Genomic DNA, 26,121 nt, shown 5'->3' with positions numbered 1-26,121 from the left:
CGGAAGGAGGGGAAAGGAGCCACTCTGAAATGAGCCACACACTCTTTTTCCTAACAAGCTGCCCTCCAGAGAAATTTACCGCAGCCTAACCCGCTGGGGTCTGCGCAGAGCTTAACCGACCCGGGGAAGGGAAATAGCCAACCGTCCTGGCATGGGCCATCCTGTCCCACCTAAGGAGGCAGGAAAAAGCTCACAGTCCAGAGGTATAGCCTCCTGACTCAGACCTAACCTAGGCCTACACCTCCCACCCCTGCCGCCACGTAACTAAAGGCCTGTTTATAGCAGGGCCCTTCCTCGATACATCATGTCCGGCTACATATATTATTTCACTTATCTGCCATCCTGGAGAGGATGACACTATTGGAATGATAAATGAAAGGCGCGCCGCCCGCCTCTCCGGGCGGTGCGGGAGGAGGAGTCCAGCCGCTGGGCTCTGGAACCCCTCCGCGCCCGCCATAGGGCCTGGCCTCCCCGGAGCGGGTCCGAGTGTCCGGACCGGCTACGCGGCCGGCGGTGGGCCGAGGGGTGGGGCCAAGCGGCGACCAGGGAGGTCATGGGAGCGGAAGGCCTCACCGTCTGGCTCTTTCCTCCCTTCCCCCATGGTCGGCTCCCCGCTTGCCCACACTGGGGCCTGGGTCCATGCGGCCCTGAGGGCCTGCGTGAGCCGGCCGCCAGGCCCCATGAGGCATGGCCTAGCCGCGCTGCTGGCGGCCTCGGGCATCGACTCCCCGGCCCACAGCAGGAGCCCAGCACAGGCCACCACCCGCCCACTGCCCCCCGGACCGGACCCACGCGGCGGCGGAGTGGGGCGCATGCCCTAGCCCAAGGAGACGGAGGAGGAGGCAATCGCTGGCGCCCCCGGGACGAGACGGAGGACGTGGACTTCCTGTCTGGGCTGGAACTGGTCGATCTGCTGGACCCCTCAGCGATCGGACTAGCCCCTGGGGCCTGGGTGGGGACTGCGCCCTCCATCTTGCCTTGGGTCCTCCATCTTGGACAGAGCCATGTGCTTCTTCCAGGAAGAAGCCTCTGCTAGCCACACCCAGAATTTCTCTGGACTAACCAATAATAATCAAGGGAAGTGCACGCCATCACTATGACCACATCCTGCGTAATGAGACACCGACTCGCACCTGGCCAATCGGGGGGCCCCACAGTCCGCTCTCCTGCCCTTACTCCACCCCCCTATAAAACCCCCTGTCCCATCAGGCCTCACTCTCTCAGCCACTGGGCTTGCCGTTGTGTCGGTGAATCTGGTGAACAGGGAGCACAAGCCGGCTTGAATTAAAAGGACTCTTTGCTTTTGCATCGGACTGGCTGGCTCCCTGGGGGTCTTGGGAATCTTGAAATCTGGGCACAACAATAAACAGATCCGGGATTGAGGCGTTGACTATGAAGTGGCTGTACAGGGGAATTTTCAGGGTAAGGGAACAGTTTCTTTATGGTATTTTGGTGGATGGTAAATAAATGGAAATTCTCATGAACCCTATCCTTTGCTCCTCTTCCCTCAGCTGATTTTAATTTGCTACAATAAAAGCATAACTGTGAGTAAAAGGGCTTTGCTGAGTTCTATTAGTCCCCCCAGCAAATGATGAAACCGGAAGGCAGTCTTGGGGATCCCCAAATTTGTAGTCGATGTCAGAAGTGAGGCTGGTATCTGGGATTACCATGCTTTGCACTGATATAAATAAATGATTAGATAGGTAAACATGAGAAAAGGGCTGTACAGATCTCCCTTACAGAATTCCAAATAATGTAGAAGGGATGAGGGAAATAAGGAATCACCGTTAAAACACTACAGTAGTAACTGACACAGGCAAGCTCCACTGAAGACTGTAAAAACTGGAGGGCATAACTTAAAGGAGAAAACAGGATACTTGCAGGGCCTCGTTATCCCCCTAATAGTATGAATTATTGTAGTGCTTTTTAACACACGTCCAGATTATTTTAAGCTCCAGGAAGTAGAGCTTAATTTCTCTCCCCTACAGCGAGGAATCAGTAACTCGCTTCTAATGAATAGAGTATGTGAAAAGAAAACCAGAAGCTTAACAGTGGAGAAATCTTGCAGACACTGTGTTTGCCAAATGATGAAAGTTAACATCACCAATAAAAATCATGTTGATGTGGCGTACTCCTTGTAATGATGTGATTACATTTAACCTTTGTTATACTCTTCCCCAAAATTCAAAATGCCAGCCTGATCATGAGAAAACATCAGATAAACCCAGCTTGAGAGGCATTCTAGAACATACTTGACCAGGCTTCTCAAAAAATGGCAAGGTCATGAAAAACAGGGAGACAGACTGTGTTGCTGATTGGAGGAGACCAAGGAGACATGATGGCTCAATGCCATGTCTCGACTGGATGCGGGAGGGGGGGCAAGTGGAAGGGGGCAGTGAAATCTGAATAAATTTTGGTTTTGTTAAAAGTATTGTATCAATGTTACTTTCTTAGTTTGATAAGTATGCCTACTATACTACTCCCAGGGGGTTCTGGGTAAAGGATACAGGGACTTACTATACTATCTTTGCAACTCCTCTGTAAATCTAAAATTATTCAAAAGACTTTTGTATTGAAAGACTGACCATTCCACGTTGGTAAGTTTATAGAACAACTGGAACTCTCATGAACTGCTGGTTGAAATGTAAAACAATAAATTATACAACCACTTTTAAAAAGTTTGGCAGTTTCTTAGAAAAATAAACACATAATATTTCCCAGCCGTTCTATTCCTAGGTATTTACTCAAGAAAAATGAAAGCATGCCTAATACACAAATAAGTCTGTACACAAGTCTTCATAGGAACATTATTAGCAATAGCCAAATAGTGGAAGAACCCAAATGTTCATTAACAGGTTACTGGTTAAATAATTTGCGGTATATCCATACAACATACTACTACTTAGCAATAAAAAATAATAAACTATTCATTTATAAAACATGAGTGAAAGAAACTAGACTGCCTCCCCCACCAAAAAAATGTACACAATGATTTCATTTTTATAAAATTCTAGAACATGTAAACAACTTATAGTTACAGAAAACCAATTGGTGGTTGCCCAAGAATGTCAGGAGCAGGAGAGGGAGGTGGAGAGAGAAGGATAGTCAAGGGGCATGAGAAAACTTAAGGTGACAGGTTCATTCTGTGTGATTGTTTCACAGGAGTGTACACAGGTCAATATGTAAACGACAATTTAAATATGTACTTTGTCAATTAGAACTCAGTAAGGTTTCTTTAAAGAATGACAGAAAGATGTTTTAATATATTAAGTGAAATAAAATCAGTCACACAAAAACAAGTAGAGCATAATCCCCTTTATGTTAAAATAAAACTTAGTGGTTTTGTTTACAAATGCCTGGCGGTGTGAATGTTATGTAACTAACAGAGGCTATGTCCAGGTAAGTGAGAGGTAGGAGTGGACAGTGAGTATGAACAAACAACTCCACGGTATCAGTGACTTAGGCAACACTTCTCTTTCTTCCTCATGAAGCACACCCCACGTGGGTGAGTGGGATACCATTCCGAAATGGCTGAAAGGCCTATGATTAGCAGCACTTAAGAACCATGCCCAAAACTAGATAAAACTTGTACTTGTAATTTTTCTCATTCACACACACACACACACACACACACACTCTTTACTTTAAAAATATCTAAAATTACTATGTATTACTCCCTTCGAGGTAAATGACCCTAGACTGAAACTTCTATGCCTGAAAACAGAGGTGGCCAAACACCCACAAAAGTGGAGTGCTATTTTGACCTTGAGGTCAAAGTGAGATTATTGAAATAAAAGCCAAAAAGTGAAATGTGAAACGCTATGCCTTTAGAACCTTGTTTCTTAATATTGATGCCATTTCTCATGTTTTTCTATAAATAATAGATTACAAAATGGATGTTTGGCACAGTTTCTTTTAAAAGTGCATTTCCCAACTCCTGACAACTTAAAAAAAATCATAAAATGTAGTAGACTAAGGGCAAGACACACCAAAAGTACAGATAAAGTAGCACAGGGAACTAATGACACATACATCATCATCACCAATTAATGAGGCTGCAGCAAAAACAATTAACATATTTTAAGATGTCCCATCATAACAAAATATAATTGTAAATAATAGCTTATTCAATAAACTACTTCCCCATTCACTCCTGTAATAGTGCTTTGTACATGTAATTATAACCCACTAGAGGTCCGATGCACAAAATTCGTGCAAGGGGCTCGGCCCTCACAGCCCCGGCTGTCTCAGCCCTCGCAGCCCCAGCTTCGTCCTGAAGGCCATCCGGATGGTCATTCGGCCGTCCGGTATAATTAGCATATTAACTCTTTATTATATAGGATTATTTCCAACAAATTACCCTGTGAAACAATTGTTTTCTCTGGTATGTTTAGAACAGTAAAAATAGTAACAATAATAATCATGACAAGTATGAAAGCCTCATTATGCTAGTTACAGGGCTAAATAATCTGTATGACTGAATCCTTAAAACCTCAAAATCAAGATATCTCTGATAGATATTTCTCTTTAAAAAAATTTTTTTTTATTGATTAAGGTATTACACATGTGTCCTTAATCCCCCATTCCCTCCCCCTCACTCTCCCACTCATGCTCTCTGTGTCCATTGGTTAGGCTTATAAGCATGCATACAAGTCCTTTGGTTGATCTCTCCCCCTTACCCTCACCCTCCCCTACCTTCCCTCTGAGGTTTGATGGTCTGATCGATGCTTCTCTGTCTCTGGATCTGTTTTTGTTCATCAGTTTATGTTGTTCATTATATTCCACAAATGAGTGAGAGATCAAGTGGTATTTATCTTTCCCTGACTGGCTTATTTCGCTTAGCATAATGCTCTCCAGATCCATCCATGCTGTTGCAAATGGTAAGAATTCCTTCTTTTTTACCGAAGTGTAGTATTCCATTATGTAGATGTACCAGTTTTCTAATCCACTCATCTGCTGATGGGCACTTAGGCTGTTTCCAAATCTTAGCTATGGTAAATTGTGCTGCTTTGAACATAGGGGTGCATATATCCTTTCTGATTGGTATTTCTAGTTTGTTGGGATATATTCCTAGAAGTAGGATCACTGGGTCAAATGGGAGTTTTTAGTTTTTTTGAGGAAATTCCATACTGTTCTCCACAGTGGCTGTACCTGTCTGCATTCCCATCAGCAGTGCACGAGGGTTCCTTTTTCTCTGCATCTTCACCAGCACTTGTCGTTTGTTTGGTTGATGATAGCCATTCTGACAGGTGTGAGATGGTACTTAATTGTCATTTTGATTTGCATCTCTTGGATGATTAGTAACTTTGAGCATGTTTTCATATGTCTCTTGGCCTTCCTTATGTCCTCTTTTGAAAAGTATCTATTTAGATCCATTGCCCATTTTTAAAAAAAATATATTTCTTTATTGATTTCAGAGAGGAAGGGAGTGGGAGAGAAACATCAATGATGAGAGAGAATCATTGATCTGCTGCCTCCTGCACTCCCCCTACTGGGGATTGAGCCCACAACCCAGGCATTGCCCTTGGCTGGAATCAATCCTGGGACTCTTCAGTCCGCAGCCAATGCCCTATCCACTGAGCCAAACCGGCTAGGGCCCATTTTTTGATGGGGTTGTTTAGCTTCCTTTTGTTAAGTTGTATGAGTTCCCTGTAAATGTTGGAGATTAAACACTTATCTGTGACAACATTGGCAAATATGTCCTCCCATGCAGTGGGCTTTCTTGTTGTTTTGTTGCTGGTTTCTTTTGCTGTGCAGATGCTTTTTATTTTGATGTAGTCCCATTTGTTTATTTTCCCTTTAGTTTCCATTGCCCTAGGAGCTTGTATCAGTGAAGATACTGCTTCAGCATATGTCTGAGATTTTGCTGCCTGTGGATTCCTCTAATATTTTTATGGTTTCCCGTCGTACATTTAAGTCCTTTACCCATTTTGAGTTTATTTTTGTGTATGGTGTAAGTTGGTAGTTTAGTTTCTTTCTTTCTTTTCTTTTTTTTTTTTTTTGCATGTATCTGTCCAATTTTCCCAACACCATTTATTGAAGAGACTGTCTTGACTCCATTGTACTGGTATGTTCTTGACTCCTTTGTCAAATATTAACCGAGCATAGTGGTTTGGGTCGATGTCTGGGTTCTCTATTCTATTCCATTGGTCTATATGTCTGTTCTTGTGCCAGTACCAGGCAGTTTTGAGAACACTGGCTTTGTAATACAGCTTGATATCTGGTATTTCACAGACCTAGAACAAACTCTCCAAAAATTCATCTGGAATAAAAAAAGACTGATGGATATTTCTTACGGATAAGAAATTGACACTCAGATGTAAAGGAACTGTTCACATTCACATCTATAGGAAAGAGGTGGTGCTTTTTATAATTGTGTTCTCATTTTTAAAATTCACTCTCCAGGAATGCCTTCCCACTCTTACCACCACCTCAAATGAATCCAACAACTACTCTTTTCCAGGCACTGTTCGAGGCTCTGGGGATCCAGAGAGAAGTACAGTAGATAGGTTTTGCCCTTCAGGAACTCAGTCTAATAATATCAGAGCAGATAGGAAGCAATTCTATAAGCAGAGCTATGTCTAGGTGCTGACACCTCACTCTCAGTGAAGGCAGAGGAAGGAAGTGGGCAAGGAGTTGGTGGGTAGCCTGCTTCCCCAGAAGCACTTGACATGATTGAACCTGACAATTAGGATTAAGCAAATGAGGGAAGGAAGAAGGCATATTAGGAGGAGGTGATTACATGAATAGAAGGGAAGACACCTTTCAGGAGGTACAGGTATCTCAATCTGGAGAGATGAGAATGTGACTGAATGTAGGAGACAAAGCTTCCTCAGCCACTTCAATTCAGTTACTAATCAGGAAGACACCCAGTTTCTGCCAGCCTCTATTCCACAGCCCCTACCCCTAGGCATTGCTACGAATTCTCATTGACAACCATAACCGTAACCCATTTCACAGGTCTTCTCACTGCAGCCAAGTTTCTAATCTCCCAGGAGGCCTACACACCAGGCATACTTACACTAGTAAACGCACTTCCTGGGACATACCAGATCGCCAACAAGTATTTGCTTTAGGAAGTAACAAAAAAAAAAACACCAAGACTTGAGAGGGTGAAATGTATAAAAATAATATTTAAGAAGTCCTAAAAAAAAGAATGTCTGCCCTAGCCGGTTTGGCTCAGTGGATAGAGCGTCGGCCTGGGGACTGAGGGGTCCCAGGTTCGATTCCCGTCAAGGGCATGTACCTTGGTTGCGGACGCATCCCCAGTGGCGGGGTGTGCAGGAGGCAGCTGATCGATGCTTCTCTCTCATCGATGATTCTAATTCTCTATCCCTCTCCCTTTCTCTCTGTAAAAAATCAATAAAATATATTTTTTTAAAAATGTCTATTCATTTGCACATGGACCAGAAATTTAGCTCCCACCAATATTAGTATAGACCATTAAGCATTCTGGTACTTCTATGAAGCACACAATTAAACTTAACCTATATAATGTACTGTGGCAAATATTGTCTTCCATATTTACCAAAACTTAACGATAGCTTCAACATTTAGTGACTAGTAACATAGGCTTAAAAAATTAGTTGTTTTCCCTCACTCCTGCAAATGGTTATTTCTTGGTCTAAATTATTCTCTTGTTCCCATGAAATTTCTCTTCTACAAATTCCTAAATGACTCCTTTTGAAATAACAGATTAATTTAATGCCAGAAAATGGGTGAGTTGCAATTCTTTGAATGTGCCTATTAACTAGGGATGTGCATCAAAATCAACTGGTGAATTTGTGCTACAAACACACAAATATCTGTTATAAACAGACACACACACACACACACACACACACACACACACACACACACGAGGCCTGGTGCATGAAATTTGTGCACTGGAGGGCAGGGGGGAGGGGAGGGTGTCCGCTCAGGCCAGCCTGCGCCCTCTCACAGTCCTGGACTGCTCGCTCCTTACTGCCCGCCTGCAGCAGAGGCAGGAGAGGCTCCTGCCAACACTGCTGCACTCTCCAGCCTTAAGCCCGGTTTCTGGGTGAGCAGCACTCCCCTATGAGAGCACACTGACCACCAGGGGACACCTCCTGCGTTGAGTGTCTACCCCCTTGTGGTCAATGTGCCTCATTCCACCAGTAGGTCAATTTGCATATTAGGGTTTTATTTTATAGGAAGGTTAAGTGTACAATCCAATATCCAACCGCTCGCTATGATGTGCACTGACCACCAGGGGGAAGATACTCAATGCAGGAGCTGCCGAGAGCCCACAGGCCCCAGGCCAGCCAAGGTGGGTGACAGCATGGTCTCTCTGATTGCCCTGCCGGTCACCCCACAGAGGGAGGCGACTGGTGGCAGTGGCAGGGGGCAGGGCCGCAAGCAGGTGGCACCAGGCCGGCCAAGGCAGGTGCCAGTGGGGGCCCCCCAGTTGCCCTGCTGGTTGCCCCACAGATCGGCCCTGATCGCTGGCCAGGCCTAGGGACCCTCCCTTGCACAAATTTTGTGCACCAGGCCTCTAGTCCTATATAATAAAAGGGTAATATGCAAATTGACCCTAACAGAACAACTGGGAATGATTGGTCACTATGACACACAGTGATCACCAGGGGGCAGACACTCAATGCAGGAGCTGCCCCCTGGTGGTCAGTGCACTTCCACAGGGGGAGCTCTGCTCAGTCACAAGCCAGGCTGATGGCTGCCAGTACAGAGGTGGTGGTGGGAGCCTCCCCCGCCTCCTCAGCAGCGCTAAGGATGCCCGAGTGCAGCTTAGGCCTGCTCCCCTCTGGCAAGTGGGCATCCCCTGAGGGCTCCTGGGCTGCCAGAGGGATGTCTGACTGCCAGCTTAGGCCCAATCCTCCAGGGAGCGGGCCTAAGCCAGCAGGTGGTTATCCCCCAAGGGGTCCCAGACTGCGAGAGGGCACAGGCCAGGCTGAGGGACACCCCCGCCCAAGTGCACAAATTTTTGTGCACCGGGCCTCTAGTTTAAAAATAAACGGCATCGTGGACCTGGCACCTACAAACCAACACTCGGCTTCCCCTAAGTGGGATACAGGCCCCACCACCACCCTGGAGCAACACCCCACCAAATCGCAGCCAACCCTGCCGAGACCCCATGGCGCAAAATGTGGCCCACAGCCCAGCCCAGAGACAGTGGTTGTGGGCCCCAGGTAATGATGTCACGTAGCAATGCTTGGCTTCCTCTCCCTAGCGATTAGCCTCCTTGGAGTTTCTTCAGCCCAGGAACGCAACTTGCTTTATAGCCAGGTGCAAACGTTTTACAGTTTAACCAAATGTTTGTGAAGCATTTTCCCATGCCTCATCTCATTTGATCCTCACAGAAGTTCTGGAGTGGGTAGAAAGGAGACTCGGCAGAATCCTATTTTCATTAGCAAGATGTGACTAGCAATATCAAAATATTTCTTCTAATTAATTTCCTTTCAGTGTGCACAAATCTGTGCACCAGGACACTAGTTGTTTATAATAGGAGACAACACAACTATTAAAAATCAAAATTATGGTAGCATATAGTGCACTTTACACAGCCAGACACTATTCCCTAAGGGCTTTAAATACAGGCATATGAACAATTTCCACTACTCCCATTCTATAGACAGGAAAGTCAGGACAGTAACTCCTTAGGTCAAATAACTAGTAAGTAGTGGAGTTGGGACCCACACTAGGCAGTCAGGCAGAATTCATGCTCTTAACCTCTTTGACAGTGATTTTCAACCTTTTGATCTCATGGCACATAAACTAGTTACTAAAATTCTGCAGCCCACACAAAAGTACATATTTTGCCAATCTAACAAATCTCATCTTGAATCATTCACACCAGATGGCTATCATTGTGTTGGCTGTTGTCATTTTTTTACAATAACAATCTAAGGGAAAAGAGGTCAGTGCCCCTAACTAAATCATCAGGTAGTGCATCTTTTAAAAAATTCTTGCAGCACACTGGTTGAAGACCACTGCTTTGTGGTATAGGGAAGTACTTGTAGTTAATAGGACAAAAGCCCCTGACAATTTCAACGAAAAGTCTTTCTGAAATCAATAAATACTACAACCCCATTTTTTTTTTTTTTTTAAAAAACGCATATATTAAAAATGTCTGGAAGGACACATATTGACAGTGGTTACAACTGAGGAGGAATTGGGAGCTTGGAAATGGGAATTTATCATTTCCCAATTTCTGTATATACATGCACTTCTATGGCATATAAACAGGCATTAAGAGCAATGCACATACCACCGTAGGGCAGGAACCTTATTTTAAAAAAGGTTTCAATGAACTCTAGATTTATCAAGATTGCTAAAAAAGTAAAATTTACTTACCTCTCATTTAGTCTTGATTCATCATAAGAGATATTTCAACATATTTGTCCAACTTCAAACAAATTTATTTCCATATGCTAAAATATTTCAACCACTTCACTGGAAATAAAGACATAGTACATAGCTACATTTTTTATGTCACATTAAACTCAAATTATTTTAGGATTGTAGGTAGACCTTTATTATGCTATCCATGCTGAATGTGCAGTTCTCCATTTGTCTCCTACTTGGGGATACTGCATCCATGCTGAATGTGCAGTTCTCCATTTGTCTCCTACTTGGGGATACTGCTCACCAAGTTGGGAAATCAGATAATTAACCTAGGGTTAAGAATTTGTTTGCTGAGTTCCTTTTACTTTTAAAAATCTTTCCATCAGTCAAAAAAAGCTTATGTGGAAAAGGATCTGACAATGTGTAGATTTTTCAAAACCCCCTAAATTTGAACATATGCATTTCTGGAAGCTGATGTTTTCAAATGTCTGATCTCAGACTGAGTTCAGTGTGACTGGATTTTTACTGCAAGTTTCACTTCCTGACATTTCTATTCAGTGCCTGAATGAAAAGAGTCCTAATCAGTAGCCCTCCAACCTCTGCTTTAGATATTTCTGGTAGACCCCATTCTGACACTGGATTACTTACTATTACTAAGGTGTTTGCTTGTGTGTTTTTTAAATAAAATCGTGGTATCTTTTTCTATGTAGATTCCACCCCACTGGTTCTAGTTCTTAAAATGTGAATCGTTTGCATAATTGATCATACAAACCCAACAACCAAGAAACATTACTAATTGTCTTCTGTACTTTACTAAACACTTTGTGTTTAATATATTTTTAAATTATAAAGAAATTACAAGGAACTCCTAAAAAATTTTATACAAAAATATTACAAGTTAGGACAAAGCATTGCGATATGACATTTGAGAACATGCAGAAAAAGTAGCATAGGGTTAACATTTCATTGTTGACAGAGTGCTCTGGAAAAAGTACCACGAAACTACTATCCACAGTTGCTTTTCCTCCACTGCATCTGTGGATAAATATACTGAGGAAAGAGTGAACTTTAGCCTGATCTGCTATGTCTCATCACAGGTAAGAAATCTGACCTACTGTATAAAGTATAAGAACTATGAAATAAAAAATAACCCTTTTTGTGAATACTCAAATTGATTTCAGCTTCACCTCAAGCTTCTATAGATTATAATTCTTAGTAGACCAACACTTTTTGAAAAAGTGTAAAATGCAGAATATTAACAATCTATGCCAGGCAATAAAAGTTAACCCTTTGAAAATAAAAGGCTGTCGGAAATTTCTAGCAACTGCATTAGCTTATCATTTAATAAAACATGACAAGGCTATACCTATATTAGTGTCTCCTTAAAAAAATGGGACAGGTAAAAGACTGGGGAGAATACAAGTTTTTACAAAACAAAACAAAAAATATGACCCATGATTCTTTTTAAGTCTCTAAAAGGAATTGGGATTAATTAAAACTGGAAGGTGCCTAGTATCTTTCCTTATAGATTATAAGTTTTGTTAGCAATATAAGCAACTAGCTAAAGAGGAAGTTACTAGATAGGTTTATATGCAGAAAAAATGTCATTAAGAAAGTTGAGCATCCTGTCCTAAAAATCAAGCAAATGAATCTGAGGTCTCTTTTAGTTTGATTATGTGAAACAATGTCCTTTAAGTACAATAATTATTTTTCAAAATAATTCAGAATTATTCCTTAGCTGATTAAATGCTCTATTTTCCTTTAATAAAAATAGTAAATAACCCTTCATTTAAAAAATCTTATCTCTGGCGAGAAGTAATAAAATAGTAAAATTTGTAATTTTATCTATGGGCTTACTGTAACTATGTATCTTAGAAAACAATATATTTATGAAAACAGTGGTTTGGGTTCTTATGGCAGTTGTTACAATTAGGAACACCAGTATGGGAGAGAACAGACATGTAATATGTTATGAAGGCTAACTCAGAGCAAAAAAATTTATTCTACAATAGAACATTGGAGGAGTAAATGCAATTAAAGTGTAAACAAGAAATTGTAAACAAGAAATAGCATCCCTCTCTTTACCTGACTAAATAGTCTATACAAACTACATAGATATCAAAGGTTTTATATATGTACACAGCCAACATAATATCAAAATATATTTTATTCTGGACCTCTTTCAGATCTGATTCAAATTACAGTTGTCAAAGCAATACAATGCAAAGGGAAACTGCAATAACAACAACAACAAAAAATGTGCCTAGAAAGGATAAAGGGTCATTGGGGACAAATCATTGTGATGTGGAACCAAAATACATCGTAAGTGTAACTAACATGGTCCAGGACAGCATAGAACATCTATAATCAGTCTTCCTTACACAATAATCATGAAAACTGAACAATAAAGTTCTTCAACATGTACAAAAAACTGTCATGGGCTGGTTTACACTTTTACAACAGTTTTAAAGTTAACTGGATAACTAAAGAAATGATGCAGACATTTTAATCCAGTGCTATAGGTAGGCTCACAGAATTAGACCCAAAGGATTTGTAAAAATCAAAATTAGAACATTACAGCTACAATGTCAAAGTCAGGAAAGAAGAAAATCATTTCTGTATTTAGGGATTACAGAGCTACAAAACGCAGTCTGTGTTTTTGTTTTTAGTGAGATGGATAAGTACATCAGACTAGATACAACATGCAGAATGTTTTTTTGAACTTATCCAAAAATCCGAAGAAAACATCATGAAATAGCTTACTAGAAAAAAAAAAGCCTCAGTTATTCACCCTGCTTCAACACTGTCAACATAAAGGCAGAAATAAAGAATGCTATTAATACTTCAGAACTACTGATATAAGACATCAAATTTCTAAATCAGTGTATTTAAAAAAGTGAATGCTTCCTCTGTTTTCTCTCTCCTCTACATTAACTAGAATCATGTTAAAACAAACAAACTGATACTGAATGTGACACTTCAGAGCTACTACCAGAAGGAGTAATAATTCATAACTTCCCTACCCTCCTTCCATCCCTGCTGATTCAGAAGGGAAAAAAACAAATAAACCCACAAACCAACCAGGGTCTCTTGTAGATTTGCTGCTATTCCCCAAAATGTTGGCATTTGCTGCCATGCCACAATGATGGTCCACTGAGTAGGATTCTGTAGAAACTGTCAACAGTAACTCACCAAATGCAAGTACCATCCTTAGCATGTGAGAATAAATGCAGGTTCTATCCAAGCGTACAAATGCACTTACGAAAATGAACTGTTTTGAGAAGATAAACAGCACTACATTTGAAATTTATTTTTCCTGTTCACATAAGGATTATCATTTGTGATTCCTTAAATAGCAAAAATGCATACTCCTCTTCAGGCCTCTATTCAATAGTTTACATTACTCTTAACAAAATCATTCTACATAAACAGCTCCTTAAAAATAGTACTCTCTCTCATTAAATCTAATTTGACAGAAAGAAGTTTAAGGAAAAAGGAGTGCTTTATAAGTGAAAATGTACAAATCTTTGGCCTTTCTCTTGACATTTTTATATGTCAAAAAGCAAACAAAAACAACAAAAAAAACACCCTTCATGTAATTCAATCTTATGATTACTTTTGCACCATATTTGTTTTTTACATCACAAAAGGAGGCACTTTCAGTATCTATAAAAGGGGTTTAATCCTAAAACATACTTAGAGAATAATTAAAACAGAATTCAATACACTCTAAGACCTATCAGGAAATTAAAAGTTACCACTTCTAAAAGCCATTTGAACGTCAATGATGGTACCTGATCAACAACAGGAAATGGGGATTGGATAAAATATAAGAGCTTAGGGGATTTCCTACATGGAGAAGAAATAAGATCCCTTATGATGTTTAGGAGTGACAGCTGCTCTTTATTCTATTTTAATCAGTGAATATTCTAGTCATTCAAGCTTTCCTTTCTATTTTTCCTTATGATAAGCTTCTTAACAGTAGCCTAAACAACAATGATCTATAAGGAATACCACAGAAAATCTACTGGAGTCAGCTGAACTTCAGGAATAAGTTGTCAGAAAAAAATGAGCAAGAACCTCAAATATAAAACTTTACTTGCTGTGAAACTTGGTCTCTTACAATCATGTTACTGCTCAAATTAGAGGCAATCCGCTTTTTATCTACTGGAGCAGCATCGTGGCACATCAGCAGGCAATGATGATGTTGAGAACAGCAGCAAAAATAAACAATTGTATGCTCACAAAGAACCCAAGCCTACAAAATGGATACCTTCCAGATAGTTTACACTTAAAAGACCCAAGACATCAGGATAATAAAGCTCTGTATTTATAATCTTTCATATGTTCTACTGTGGCTATTATGCTTAAGTAAAACAGCTAAAAATTAAAAAAAAAAAAAAAAAGAAACAGAAAAGATGACAATACCATAAAAATGTAGCTGTCTATTTTGGCAGCTATACTGCAGAACTACTTGACCATCTTTTAATTAGCTGGGGGGGAAAGTCAATAACTGTATGCAAATGAATAAACTGTCAATATCAAAATACAAAAGTACTATCAATAATCACCTCTGACTTTCAGATTTAAATTCAGTGCAATTGACAAATGCATCGCTAAAGGAAAATGCAGCTTAAACATACGTAAAACATTTGTGTCTATTCCTGGGAGCACATTTAAAAATTATTGCACAGATTTTTTTTATTTTTATTTATTTTTTTAAAACAACAACAGAGGTTTACCACAGATGTGGACCTCCAGCAATAAAAGCAGGATTTCAAGTGCCAGATACTCAGCATATTAGGTTTCCTACATAAGTCACAGGGTAATAGTTCTAAGTATGTATAATGTGATCCAAACCCTAAAAACAGCTGGCACAAAACCATCATAAATGACTGCCTCTCTGGATGTAAATTTTTAAAAATATTATTACAGTATCATAGTCCCCACTAACAACAACTGGGGTACATATAACAATGTATTATGGAATTAAGTGTATTTATTTTCTTTAACAATAGCAAATGCTATCCTACCTTAGTAAAACCAAGACTTGCTTCAATCAATGCTCTTATGTAAATATAGCAAAACAACAAATGCTGAAAATCAAAGCTGCATTACTTGGACTAAATCACTTTGTACTTAAAACAGAGGTTAAAATTTTAGTAGTAAAGGCCTCAAAATATTTAGTAATGGAAATAGTGTTACAAATTTGCTAAGCGATTCCTTAATTAAAATCTGAGAGATAAATTTGACAACTGTTCTCTTCAAAACTGACAGTTCTGGCTTCTCACCTTAACCAAAACAAACTTGTTAATCACACATATGAACATAGCCCCATACTATCATTTGTCAATTCTCTAAATTTTTGCTTTTAGTTGCATGAGCACAAGAGGAGATTTGATCTGATACCTACATCCTTAAGAAAATACTTGATATCATAAACATAGTAAAAGACATGATATAGTAGTGATTACTGACAAAAAAAAAATAGCAGCTTAAATCTATCTATATTTGAAGAAAAATGTAGTCACAAGTACCACAAATGCAGAATCAGAGCAGCAGGGAAGTTAGTGCAAGTATACATTAAAAAAGAAAATAGGAATCACTGCTATTTAAAAACACCTTGAAGCAAGTCTTGTTTTAAAGATTGTTTTTAAACTAAGATAGCTAACATTTTGCCACGTAATGGCAGTGTTATATGCCGTTATCTTGCTTTGTATAAAGAAAAGTTACACGAGAGATTTTTAATACTGGAGTTTGGTTATATTACATATTTAAGCTTCTACACAGAATGATGGACACTTTTGAGAAGCTAATCCTTATCCAGAAACATTTTAATCTCTTAAAAAACAAAGCAAAACAAACAAATAAACAAACAACAAAAACCCCAAACCTACTTTGCTCCTTTTACAATAGTGCACATTTTAACCATAATTTAGTTATGGCTACAAAACATCAGAAGACTTTTTTTTTTGCATCTTCTCTATGGTATTTTTTTTAAAAAAATTTGTGCCCTCCTAGTCTTTAATTGGCAGAAATATGTCCCCAAATAGAAACTACTGCATTTAAGCCACATCACAAAATAAAACAAAATGAAACAAAACAAAACAAAACAAAAAAACAGAGCATAATACCCTTTTACTGATGTGTCTTACAGATTGACATGACCAAAGTCATATATTTTTATTAATTTCCAATTTCTCCTTCCACAACATGCACCAATTGAATATATGCTCTGGGAGCCATAAAAGGTACCAAACATTTATCTTTTCAAAAGAATGCATTAAAATATTTTTTTAATAATTTTTGTAAATGGTGAAAAAAATATAAACAAGAAACTGATTCACTCCCTTACTTCATGCATTCATAAACTAAACCAAAAATAAAAGTTTAAAAGCAAGAACAAACTACTGCTGCAAGTTTTTGTAAGTCCATTTTCTCTGTACATACAAACTGCTCAACTATTGAAGGAAAGAAAAGAATATAATCCATGGTGTCTGCTGATTCAAAGGGGAGAAACAAGGCTGTCATTAGTATCCAAAAACTGGTACATGTATGGTCTGCTTTTATAATGCATATTTCTTTCTTCTGTTTTTCATATCCAAAACTTCTAAATGCTATTTTAGGGGCACAGCAGATTAGATTCCAGCACTTGGTGAACAGAATTCACAAGCTGTGACAAAATTCTGCCATCTTCAGGGTGCAATTTTGTGTATATACTTCTTTTAGATTTGGCTGTAGTGGACTGGCCATGGTTCAAGTGGGACGATAGCAGTACATGGGTCAGGGACAGTCATTTTGGCTATGTACACATTCATAGTCGGTCCATGGCTTCCAACTAGTAGCGCTATTTCCGAAGGTCTAATACACAAACCTGTAAGAAATTAAAATAATCAACCGGTGTGTTAAGAATTTCATTATACAATTGTAACTTAACTTTTCTATAGTACAATTTGGAATCTATTTCTTGGTTCCAAGTTCACAAAGCTGGTAAGCAATAGTAATCATGGCAACGGCCACTTAACAGAAATCAAATACATCGTCTAATCCAGCTGGAGGAAACAACGATGGGCTAACATTACAGAGGAGGAGCCATGGCTAACATTTTGAAGATTTACTCTCTGCTAACTAAGAAGTAAAAAAATGCTCAAAATAACCCTAGCCAGTTTGGCTCACTGGATAGAGCATTTGCCTGCCAACTGAAGGGTCCCAGGTTTGATTCCGGTCAAGGGCACAAGCCTGGATTGCAGGCTCAAACCCCAGTAAGGGGAGTGCAGGAGGCAGCCAATCAATTATTCTCTCTCATCATTGATGTTACTATCTCTCTATTCCTCTCCCTACCTCTCTGAAATAAATAAAAATTAAAAAAAAAAGTTTTAAGAAAATGCTCAAAATAAGTCCTTTTCTCTCTTTTGGGTTTTAGCAAAACATACTACAGATTATATTAAACTACAGCTTCAGTAAACAGCTAATGGCTGTACCCTTTCCACCTTCCCTTTGCTTTCAGAGTTTTAGAAGCCATAACTAGTATTTCACTTCACCCTGAAAAGTCTCTCAGCATCACATATTCCTCAAATGCAGGACTCAACTGCCTCTATTGCCCCTTCCCTGGCCACCAACACTCTTCTGCAGGGAAGAGAAAGTAGAAATAGGCAATGAAAATTCAAATCTCTCATAGTGGTATCCTGCTATTCCTAATTTCACTAAGGAAGCTTGATTTTAAAAATAACTGTCAATTTCTTGATTATGAACACACTCTTTTAGCAAAGGTAGCACAAATTTTGTTTACATTTTTTTGAATGAAATGAACATAAAAAGTATACAGTTTTCAGTAAAAAGATCAATACCATATCATAAAATTTATTTTGAAGAGAACACTAAGCCACATGTATTCTCTATGTTTACGCACACACACCCTCTGGAAACACTGTATTATACTTACTGAACCATCTGATGCACTGGCTCCAACCTTGTCTCCTGCTGCATTCCAGCAAACTTCAAAAATTCCACCTGTTCCCCTGTAGCTGTGAACTAGAGCACCTGTCTAAAAATATGAAAAACAAAATTTTATAAATACTAACATCCTCAGGTAAAATATTATAAGGTTTATTTCTAGCAATCAAAGGTAGGATTTAGATTTAACTCCAAAATAAATACAAGCGCTAAAATACTAGAAGTGTGATTTGAGGATCCTTTCATAAAAAGAGAACACTAATCTGCTCTCAATAGATCATTCACACAGTTGGTTTCTCCAGGACTGATAACCATTCTTAGCTAAGGCACCTTTGGCCTCTCTGACACAATTAACAATGGTTAGAAGTGAACATTCAATCTATGACTTAAACTTTTTTTTTTTTTTAAATATATTTTATTGATTTTCTACAGAGAGGAAGGGAGAGAGATAGAGAGTTAGAAACATCGATGAGAGAGAAACATCGATCAGCTGCCTCCTGCACATCTCCCACCGGGGATATGCCCGCAACCCAGGTACATGCCCTTGACCGGAATCGAACCTGGGACCCTTCAGTCCGCAGGCCGACGCTCTATCCACTGAGCCAAACCAGTTTCGGCAATGACTTAAACTTTTGATGATGTTACTAAAAACTGCGCGAGTTTGGCCAACTTGTAAAGACAATTGTAGTGTGAGTCTGTTAGGTATTCCATATTAAGTAAAATTAGAATAGACCCCTAAGCTATAGGAGTTATGAAAGAAGCTAAAAAATATACGTACATAATTCTTGAATTCTTAAGAAAGTGTAAGTAGGATCACTAATAATTTCATTATCAATTTAGCTGAATCATAAGTATAATTAAATTATTTTATTCCTTCAGCAAGAGGAACAATAATCATTCAGCTGCCACTGAGTAATTAAAACTCAACACAATAAATGTACCGTCTTAAGAAACCAGTTATTAAATATGGCAAAGTCAGAGGTTCTGCTGGGAGGAAATGGACAATGAAAAAATATGCTTCTGGTGTCCTGCCCTGACAAACAGGATGGTATCTCTCAGCTTTAAAGCAGCCTAACAGGCCTTCTAAACAGAACATGTCAGCAGACATGTACCTGGTAAATACCTCCCAGACCGCTAACCCGAGTATATTACTACAAAGTCTGTTTTTCCTTGCTTTCCTCTTCACAGTGTATCTGGAAATACTTCAGAAACCACAAATGCACTGCCACAGCTGATCACACTTGGAAGGCTCTCCTGCTTCCTAATTTTTCTTTTCCTACCTAAAATTTCTAACAATTTAAGAGATTAATTAACAAGTATGAATACAGGTCTTGAATATCTACAATTAGAAGAGAAAGAAGTGGCACCAATAAAATCTAAAATCTACTGATACATAAAAAGTAAAATCTATAGGACAGTCAACTTTGGGGTTTAAGAAAACAAAAACTTTCTTTTAAAAGTACTGACCAATTTCTAAGCTTGAATTAAGCTATACTTGAACAAAAATAGCATGGTCAAAAGCCAGAGTCAACGGATCATCAGCATCTACTCAAATCTGTATGTATATTCAGACCAGATTTCAACATTTTACCTGTCAAATGCTTAGGTAACATATCACCCAAGTAATGAAAGAAAAGAACTACATGCATATATGAAAAAGGATAATGACTGTCTCCTACACTAAAAACTCATTAGATGCATTTTGCTATTTTCAAACTTAAAAAAAAGTAAAATGTAATTTTTGGTACATAATAGTGATACAACAAAACAGCATGGATAGCTGCTCAAAGGCCCTTAAAAACCAATCAGTATCTGCCATTAGTCAAGTCCTATACCCAAATTTCATTGAAATTGATTTTCTCACAATGGAGTAAATGAGTGATTGAAAAGGTATACAACAGACAAATTATCCATAGATTGTATCTAAAAAGCCTTTGCTATTCAGTCACAACAGAAAGAGTAATGTGAAAGGAAAGCCAAGGGGAAATATAACTAGTAGACTGAAAGAGCACAGTAATGTGCCAAAAATCATAATGTTCCAAACACAAGCAACAACCAGTAAATAAAAGGAATATATTTTTTAAAGATATTTGTGGTTAACAATAAAATCCATAAAACACCTCAGAATAAATTTAGAAAAAGGAAAGTCTTTATAAAGAAATTATAAAATCTTACTGAAGGGAAAAAAATACTTAATTAGAGGGACTTACAAAGTTATAGTTATTAAAGCTATGCTAGTGATACAGGTATATACAAGAGCACCTATGAATAAATCACACAAGAACTTAGTATATGAAAGAAGTGGTATTATGAAACATTAAAGGGACAATAAATTGTACTGACATAACTGATTATCCATCTTCTAAGATAAAATTAGAACTCTAGCTCACACCAAGTAAGTTAACAATATAAATGTAACAACAAAATAGTAAAAGTGTAAAATGAAAGAATCGTATTGCTTTTACACACACACACATACACACACACAAGATGACAACTAAAACTAATAAAAACAGTTGCCTGTAGGAGATCAAGACAGAAATGAGAGCAAAAGTTCTCAGTGTATACCTTTTACAATGTTTTGTTTTTTGGGGGGAAGACCACCTGAATGAATAACTTCATCAAAAATAATACTTGAGCCCTGGCTGGGTGGTTGTTAGTTGGAGCATCGTCCAATGCACCAAAAGACTGCAGTTTGATTCCCTGTCGGGGCATGTATGGGAAACAACTAATCAATGTTTTTCTCTCTCTCTTCTAAAAATCAATAAAAAGCATATCCTTGGATAAGGAAAAACAAAAACAGAACACTTGAAAATGATGGTTTAAGCAAAATAGTCTGACCAGAAGCAATGCAGAGTAATACAAAGAGAAATAGACCATAATAACTTACTGTGGTTGTACAATAACCAATGAAGAGCTGGATCATGGGAGTCAAGTGACTGCTATTAAAAAAACTGTATGGCCCTGGCTAGGTAGCTCAGTTGGTTAGTGGTCACTCCAATAGGCTAAGGTTGAGGGTTTGATCTCCCGTCAGGGCACATACAAGCAGCAATCAATGAATGCATAAATAAGTGGAATAACAAATGGATAATATTCTCTCTCTCTCTCTCTCTCTCTCTCTCTCTCTCTCTCTCTCTCTCTCTCTCTCTCTCTCTCTCTCTCTCTCTCACTCTCAAATCAATTTTTAAAAACGTAGCAGGAAAAAAAAAACAGTATATGTAGAATAAAAACTAAAATACTGAAAAGATTTTTTAAAAAAAGAAAGGAAAGCAACAAACAGGCTATTTTCTCCACTTTTAGGAAAGACTCTCTATAGCACTGTCCCTAAAATGGTAGCAGAGGTTTAAGTTTATTACATTGTGTTCAGTCATAAAATCGTGTCCTTTAGTACATTTTCACTGCTCATATAGGTTATTCAAAGACAATCTTTAGAAAACAAAAAAATTATATTATTTAATAAATGCACCTTATTAAACTCTCACATTTTAGGTCTGCGAAAGTACTGGAAAACATAAAATGAAGAATCTAGAGTTGTTTCTAAAATCTGGTCCATATCATGAAAATATAACTTCAGTTGGTTTCCATCTTTAATTAGCAGTAATTTTTTTAAAGTATTCATTTAAAAACAAGAACTGAATTCAGGGAACAAAAGGAATGACAACCAAAAAGAAAATTATTTGTACAGGCTAATGCTTCCTATTGCATATGAGAATACTTGACTATTCTTATACAGACATATAGACATACCTGTGTGTTCCAGATGTGCACACATTTGTCAAAAGACCCACTTGCCAGATACCTGCCATCAGGACTGAAAGCTACACTGTACACAGGCTCTTGGTGTTTTGTCAAGGTATGGATGCAAATTCCTCGGTCTACATCCCATAATCTAACAGTAGAGTCAAAGGATGCACTGACAGGGAGGAAAAAATGTGATTTTATAAGTATTGAAATACTCTCAGCCCACCCCCAATGTACAATATTCATCCATTCCTAACAGCCAGCACAAATTCCTCATGAGAAGCAGGCTGGGCTATTAAAAGAAGGTGTTCGCAAAACCAATCTATAATGAGAAAAGGCAGCTTCAGGGCATCCCCAGGTCTCTGAATTGAAGCACATAAATGAACTAATTCACTGTATTCCTTTGCTCTTTAAATAATTCCTTTATATTAATCCAGGGTTTTGACTGTATTGACTATATTTTTAACTTTATAGTTTTTTTAAACGCTGAAGAAATTTTATTGCACTATGCCTCAATTACTTGGGTAACAATCGCCAGCAAATATTTGGTATCTCCAGACAAAAAAATCCATTATGACTTGAAATAATAAAACTCTGTTTAAAAGTTCCCATATATATATATATATATATATATATATATATATATATATATATATATATATGCATTCATTCTTTGCAGGATACATTCCCACTTCATGGAATCTTCCCCTATTTTTTGTCATATTTATTAGAAATTGCATTTGTAGAAGACTCATAAAAGGAAGAGTAAGACATAAATAATACCTTGCTAACATAAGGTTGGCGTTTGGATTATTTGTCCCTGGTCCTGTTGGACTCCACTTGATAGTATAAATTTCTTTATTATGTGCTTGCAAATCATGGACACAATTGTCTTGTTTCATACTCCATATCTAAGCAAAAAAGAATATGTATGAAATTACTTTTCCATACAAAAGGTACATTTAAAACACTATCTTGACAATTCAAAATATAACTGCTATAACCAAAACAATGTTTACAGAAATCAAGGGACTATTTGAAAATAAACTAAAATGTAGAATACACTTAACATTTATATCTTTTAAAAATTACAATTCTTTCTAAATATTCTCTATTATGAGGCTTCAGGACTGAATTAACTGTAGTTCTAAGATTACTTTTGATAGCTGCAGATGGTATAACTCAATAAACTCCTTAGGTGATGTTTCTAAAATGTTTATGTATTAGTTTTATGCTGTCCATTAAATAAAAGATTAACATTTTAAATTGCTCTTAGAATTTAAAATCAGAAAACATTTTGCACAGAGAAAATAGATAAGCAACTTACAAATAAAATATGATTCATGTATGACACCAGAGCATAGGCAACAAAAGCAAAAAGAGACCGAGGCTAATAAAATTAAAAAGCTTCCACACAGCAAAGGAAACAATCAGTAAAGTAAAATAAAAAAGCAACCTACAAAATGGAGAAAAAACTTATCCAATATAGGGTTAATTTCCACAAACATATTCGGAACTCCTCCAACTCAACAGCAAAAAAACTTATACTGATAGAAAAGCATTTTTATTAGCAATGTTTGCAAGGAAGCCCAGGCTTGAGGAAAAAACAAACAAGAACAAAAACAAAAAACCCATCTAAGGAAAAAAAACTCCCAGGTTACCAAGGTTACATTTAGTCTGTTTCTGGGAGAAGGAGGAGCAGTTTTCTCTAATGAGCATGATATCTATAAAGGTCACCATGTCTGCAGGCGCTGGCATTGCAGAGTCAAGAACAACATTCTTTTCAGTAGTTAGTATATTGCAGAAAAGGCTTCATTAATTTGAAGATTAAGTAGGTTGTTCTTTATATCAAAATGTTTTCTCCTCTTACTGTGGTATGTGATATACATAGGTGTTAGTTCTGCTTTTAGTTACACAACAAGGAAAATGTAAATTCATATTGAGATGTGAATACGGCATGTCAACTAGGCTCACTCACCGATTAAGTGATTCTCCGCAATCTACCAGTTTCCAGGCAAGGGTGACAGTCACACATTACCACCATAGCAAAATTAATAGTTTGCAGATCTCAGTCAAATTCATGAATGCTACAGAGATCTTCGTTTCTTAGTAGTCAAATCTTTACATGTGCAAATACATTTATTGCACCAATATAAGACTTTCTAATAGTGAAGACAAGTTATAACAGCACATTTGTAAGTACCATAATTCCCATCATGCAGCCATCCTTTTAAATGAAATTTATTTGCTCTATTCAAACATTTGCAATACTTCATAAAAGAAAATATAAAGAACAAGGATTAAGCACTCAATGAACTATGAGACATTCTACATTGTTCAAATGGTCTGCACAGTGACACTGTATGACATCTCCACCCCATTTCTCCCCACTATCCAAATTACCTTCAAAGTCATGTCATCAGAACAAGAGGCCAGGAGATTGCCAGTTGGGTCCCATTTGATAGCATTTACTTCATTCTAAAAATAACAGTAAATATTTATATTTTCATTTTATAGACCAGGTTGCTCTTTGGTTATTAAACATACATACTTCAAACCCACTCTGAAACATTAGTTATTCATCATAATCACTTCAAAGAGGGGAAAACCCGTTTCTCACCGTGTGTCCCTGGAATGTTTTAATAGGTCTGTCTTGTCCTAATTTGCAGACATGAATGCACATATCTGTACTACAAGAGGCAAAGGTGTTGTTGCTTTGCCAGTCAACATCCAATGCTGGTGCTGAAAAGAAAAAGGCCAGGTTAGCAGCATTCATTCCACACGTACTGCTACCTAAGAGCCTTCACTTTAAACCATGGTTGGGCATTAAGCATGCTAATGGAAATATAAAATTCTACTTTATACTTTTAAAAGTGGAATTTTTAAAAATTGTATCTAAATATAAAAAATATTAACAAATATCAGGTTAGTTGCCTCCATGTCAGACACAGGCTAATAAAGAAGTATCCTGGCCTGGTGATCAGGAGGTCAGTGTTCCTGAGGGCACACTCTGAATTACTAGCACTGGGTTTTGGTTTCTCATTTGTAAATGATGCTCCACTTCTTATTTCTAAACTTCTGTGAGTGTTCAATGAACAAGAATCCTTGGTTCTGCCACTCCCTAACTAGTAGTGGGCTCTCAGCAAGCCACTTAACGTGTCATGGTATTTTCTTCATCTAAACAAATGGGAATAAAACCTTTAAGCTTAGTACACAAGGATAATGTGAAAATCAGGTGAGAGGTATTTATGGAAAGTACTTGGTAAGTTACAAGCTAGACAAATGTTATACTGAATAAGTAGCATTCCCAGCATCTACTCAACTGGTAAGTGTAATATTGCATATGATTCACAAATATATTTTCTTCTAAGAGATTCCCATCAATTACTTCTTAAAATCATCTCTTAAAAATCTATGTCACTGAATTTCAAACCTCAGAAGCCCAGAAGCTGGCTACATTTATTACTTATTTTAGCTCTACTATGATTAAAGATTCTTCCCTTTCATTGTCCCCTGCTGAAAGTTGCAAAGATTCTATAATTAGCAATGCAGATTAAGGTAATGATAACAAGTAATCAGGTTAAGCAATAGGAGCATACCAAAAACAATGGATTTAGAGCAGTGATAGACATACTATGGCCCATTAGCCAATAACAGTTTCCATATTTCAATTGGCTGGGGAGAGAAAAAAAAAAATCAAAAGACTATACCTGATCAAAAGAAGACCTAGGAATGTGAAAATTATATGCAATTCAAATTCACATATAAAGCTTTATGAAAATCCAGCCATGCTCATTTGGTTACATATGGCTGCTTTTACCTGCAGCTTACCAAACCTAAAAGTGATTTTCTGAGCCTTTACAGAACAAGTTTACCAGTTAGGAAACAGAAAAGGTCAAGTTTAAGCTGTGTATCCTCATTATTAGAGATATAAAAGATCTAATAAAGGAGGCTGGAACTGGTATCTATGGGAAGGGAAAAACAAAGCCACTCTGTGTATATCTAATTATAATAGTAACTGGCAATATTGAGACTAGATATATTATAAATGGGTGTTTTGAGCACTTAGATTAATAATCCAAAAAGTACGTCATGTGTGCGGGC

At 38.0% G+C, this 26,121-nt stretch overlaps 1 protein-coding gene across 10 annotated transcripts in view; it reads right to left on the bottom strand.

Annotated features, from left to right (window-relative positions):
- Positions 1 to 12,472: 12,472 nt before the first annotated feature.
- Positions 12,473 to 26,121, bottom strand: part of TBL1XR1 (TBL1X receptor 1) — a 171,063-nt gene continuing 157,414 nt past the window's right edge. For all 10 annotated transcript variants that reach the window (XM_036349728.1, XM_036349723.1, XM_036349727.1 and 7 more), the window contains 6 exons: positions 24,638 to 24,759; positions 24,421 to 24,495; positions 22,801 to 22,928; positions 22,024 to 22,189; positions 18,266 to 18,367; positions 12,473 to 17,197 (listed from right to left, as the gene is read on the bottom strand). In XM_036349728.1, the coding sequence (XP_036205621.1) occupies positions 17,171 to 17,197; positions 18,266 to 18,367; positions 22,024 to 22,189; positions 22,801 to 22,928; positions 24,421 to 24,495; positions 24,638 to 24,759 (620 nt within the window). In that variant the 3' untranslated portion in view covers positions 12,473 to 17,170. The remainder of the gene's footprint in view (positions 17,198 to 18,265; positions 18,368 to 22,023; positions 22,190 to 22,800; positions 22,929 to 24,420; positions 24,496 to 24,637; positions 24,760 to 26,121) is intronic.

This window comes from Myotis myotis, unplaced genomic scaffold (assembly GCF_014108235.1).
Source record: "Myotis myotis isolate mMyoMyo1 unplaced genomic scaffold, mMyoMyo1.p scaffold_m19_p_2, whole genome shotgun sequence".
NCBI classification, from domain to species: domain Eukaryota; kingdom Metazoa; phylum Chordata; class Mammalia; order Chiroptera; family Vespertilionidae; genus Myotis; species Myotis myotis.
The sequence above is the reverse complement of the archived record's forward strand: the minus strand, read 5'-3'. Positions and strand labels throughout refer to the sequence as shown.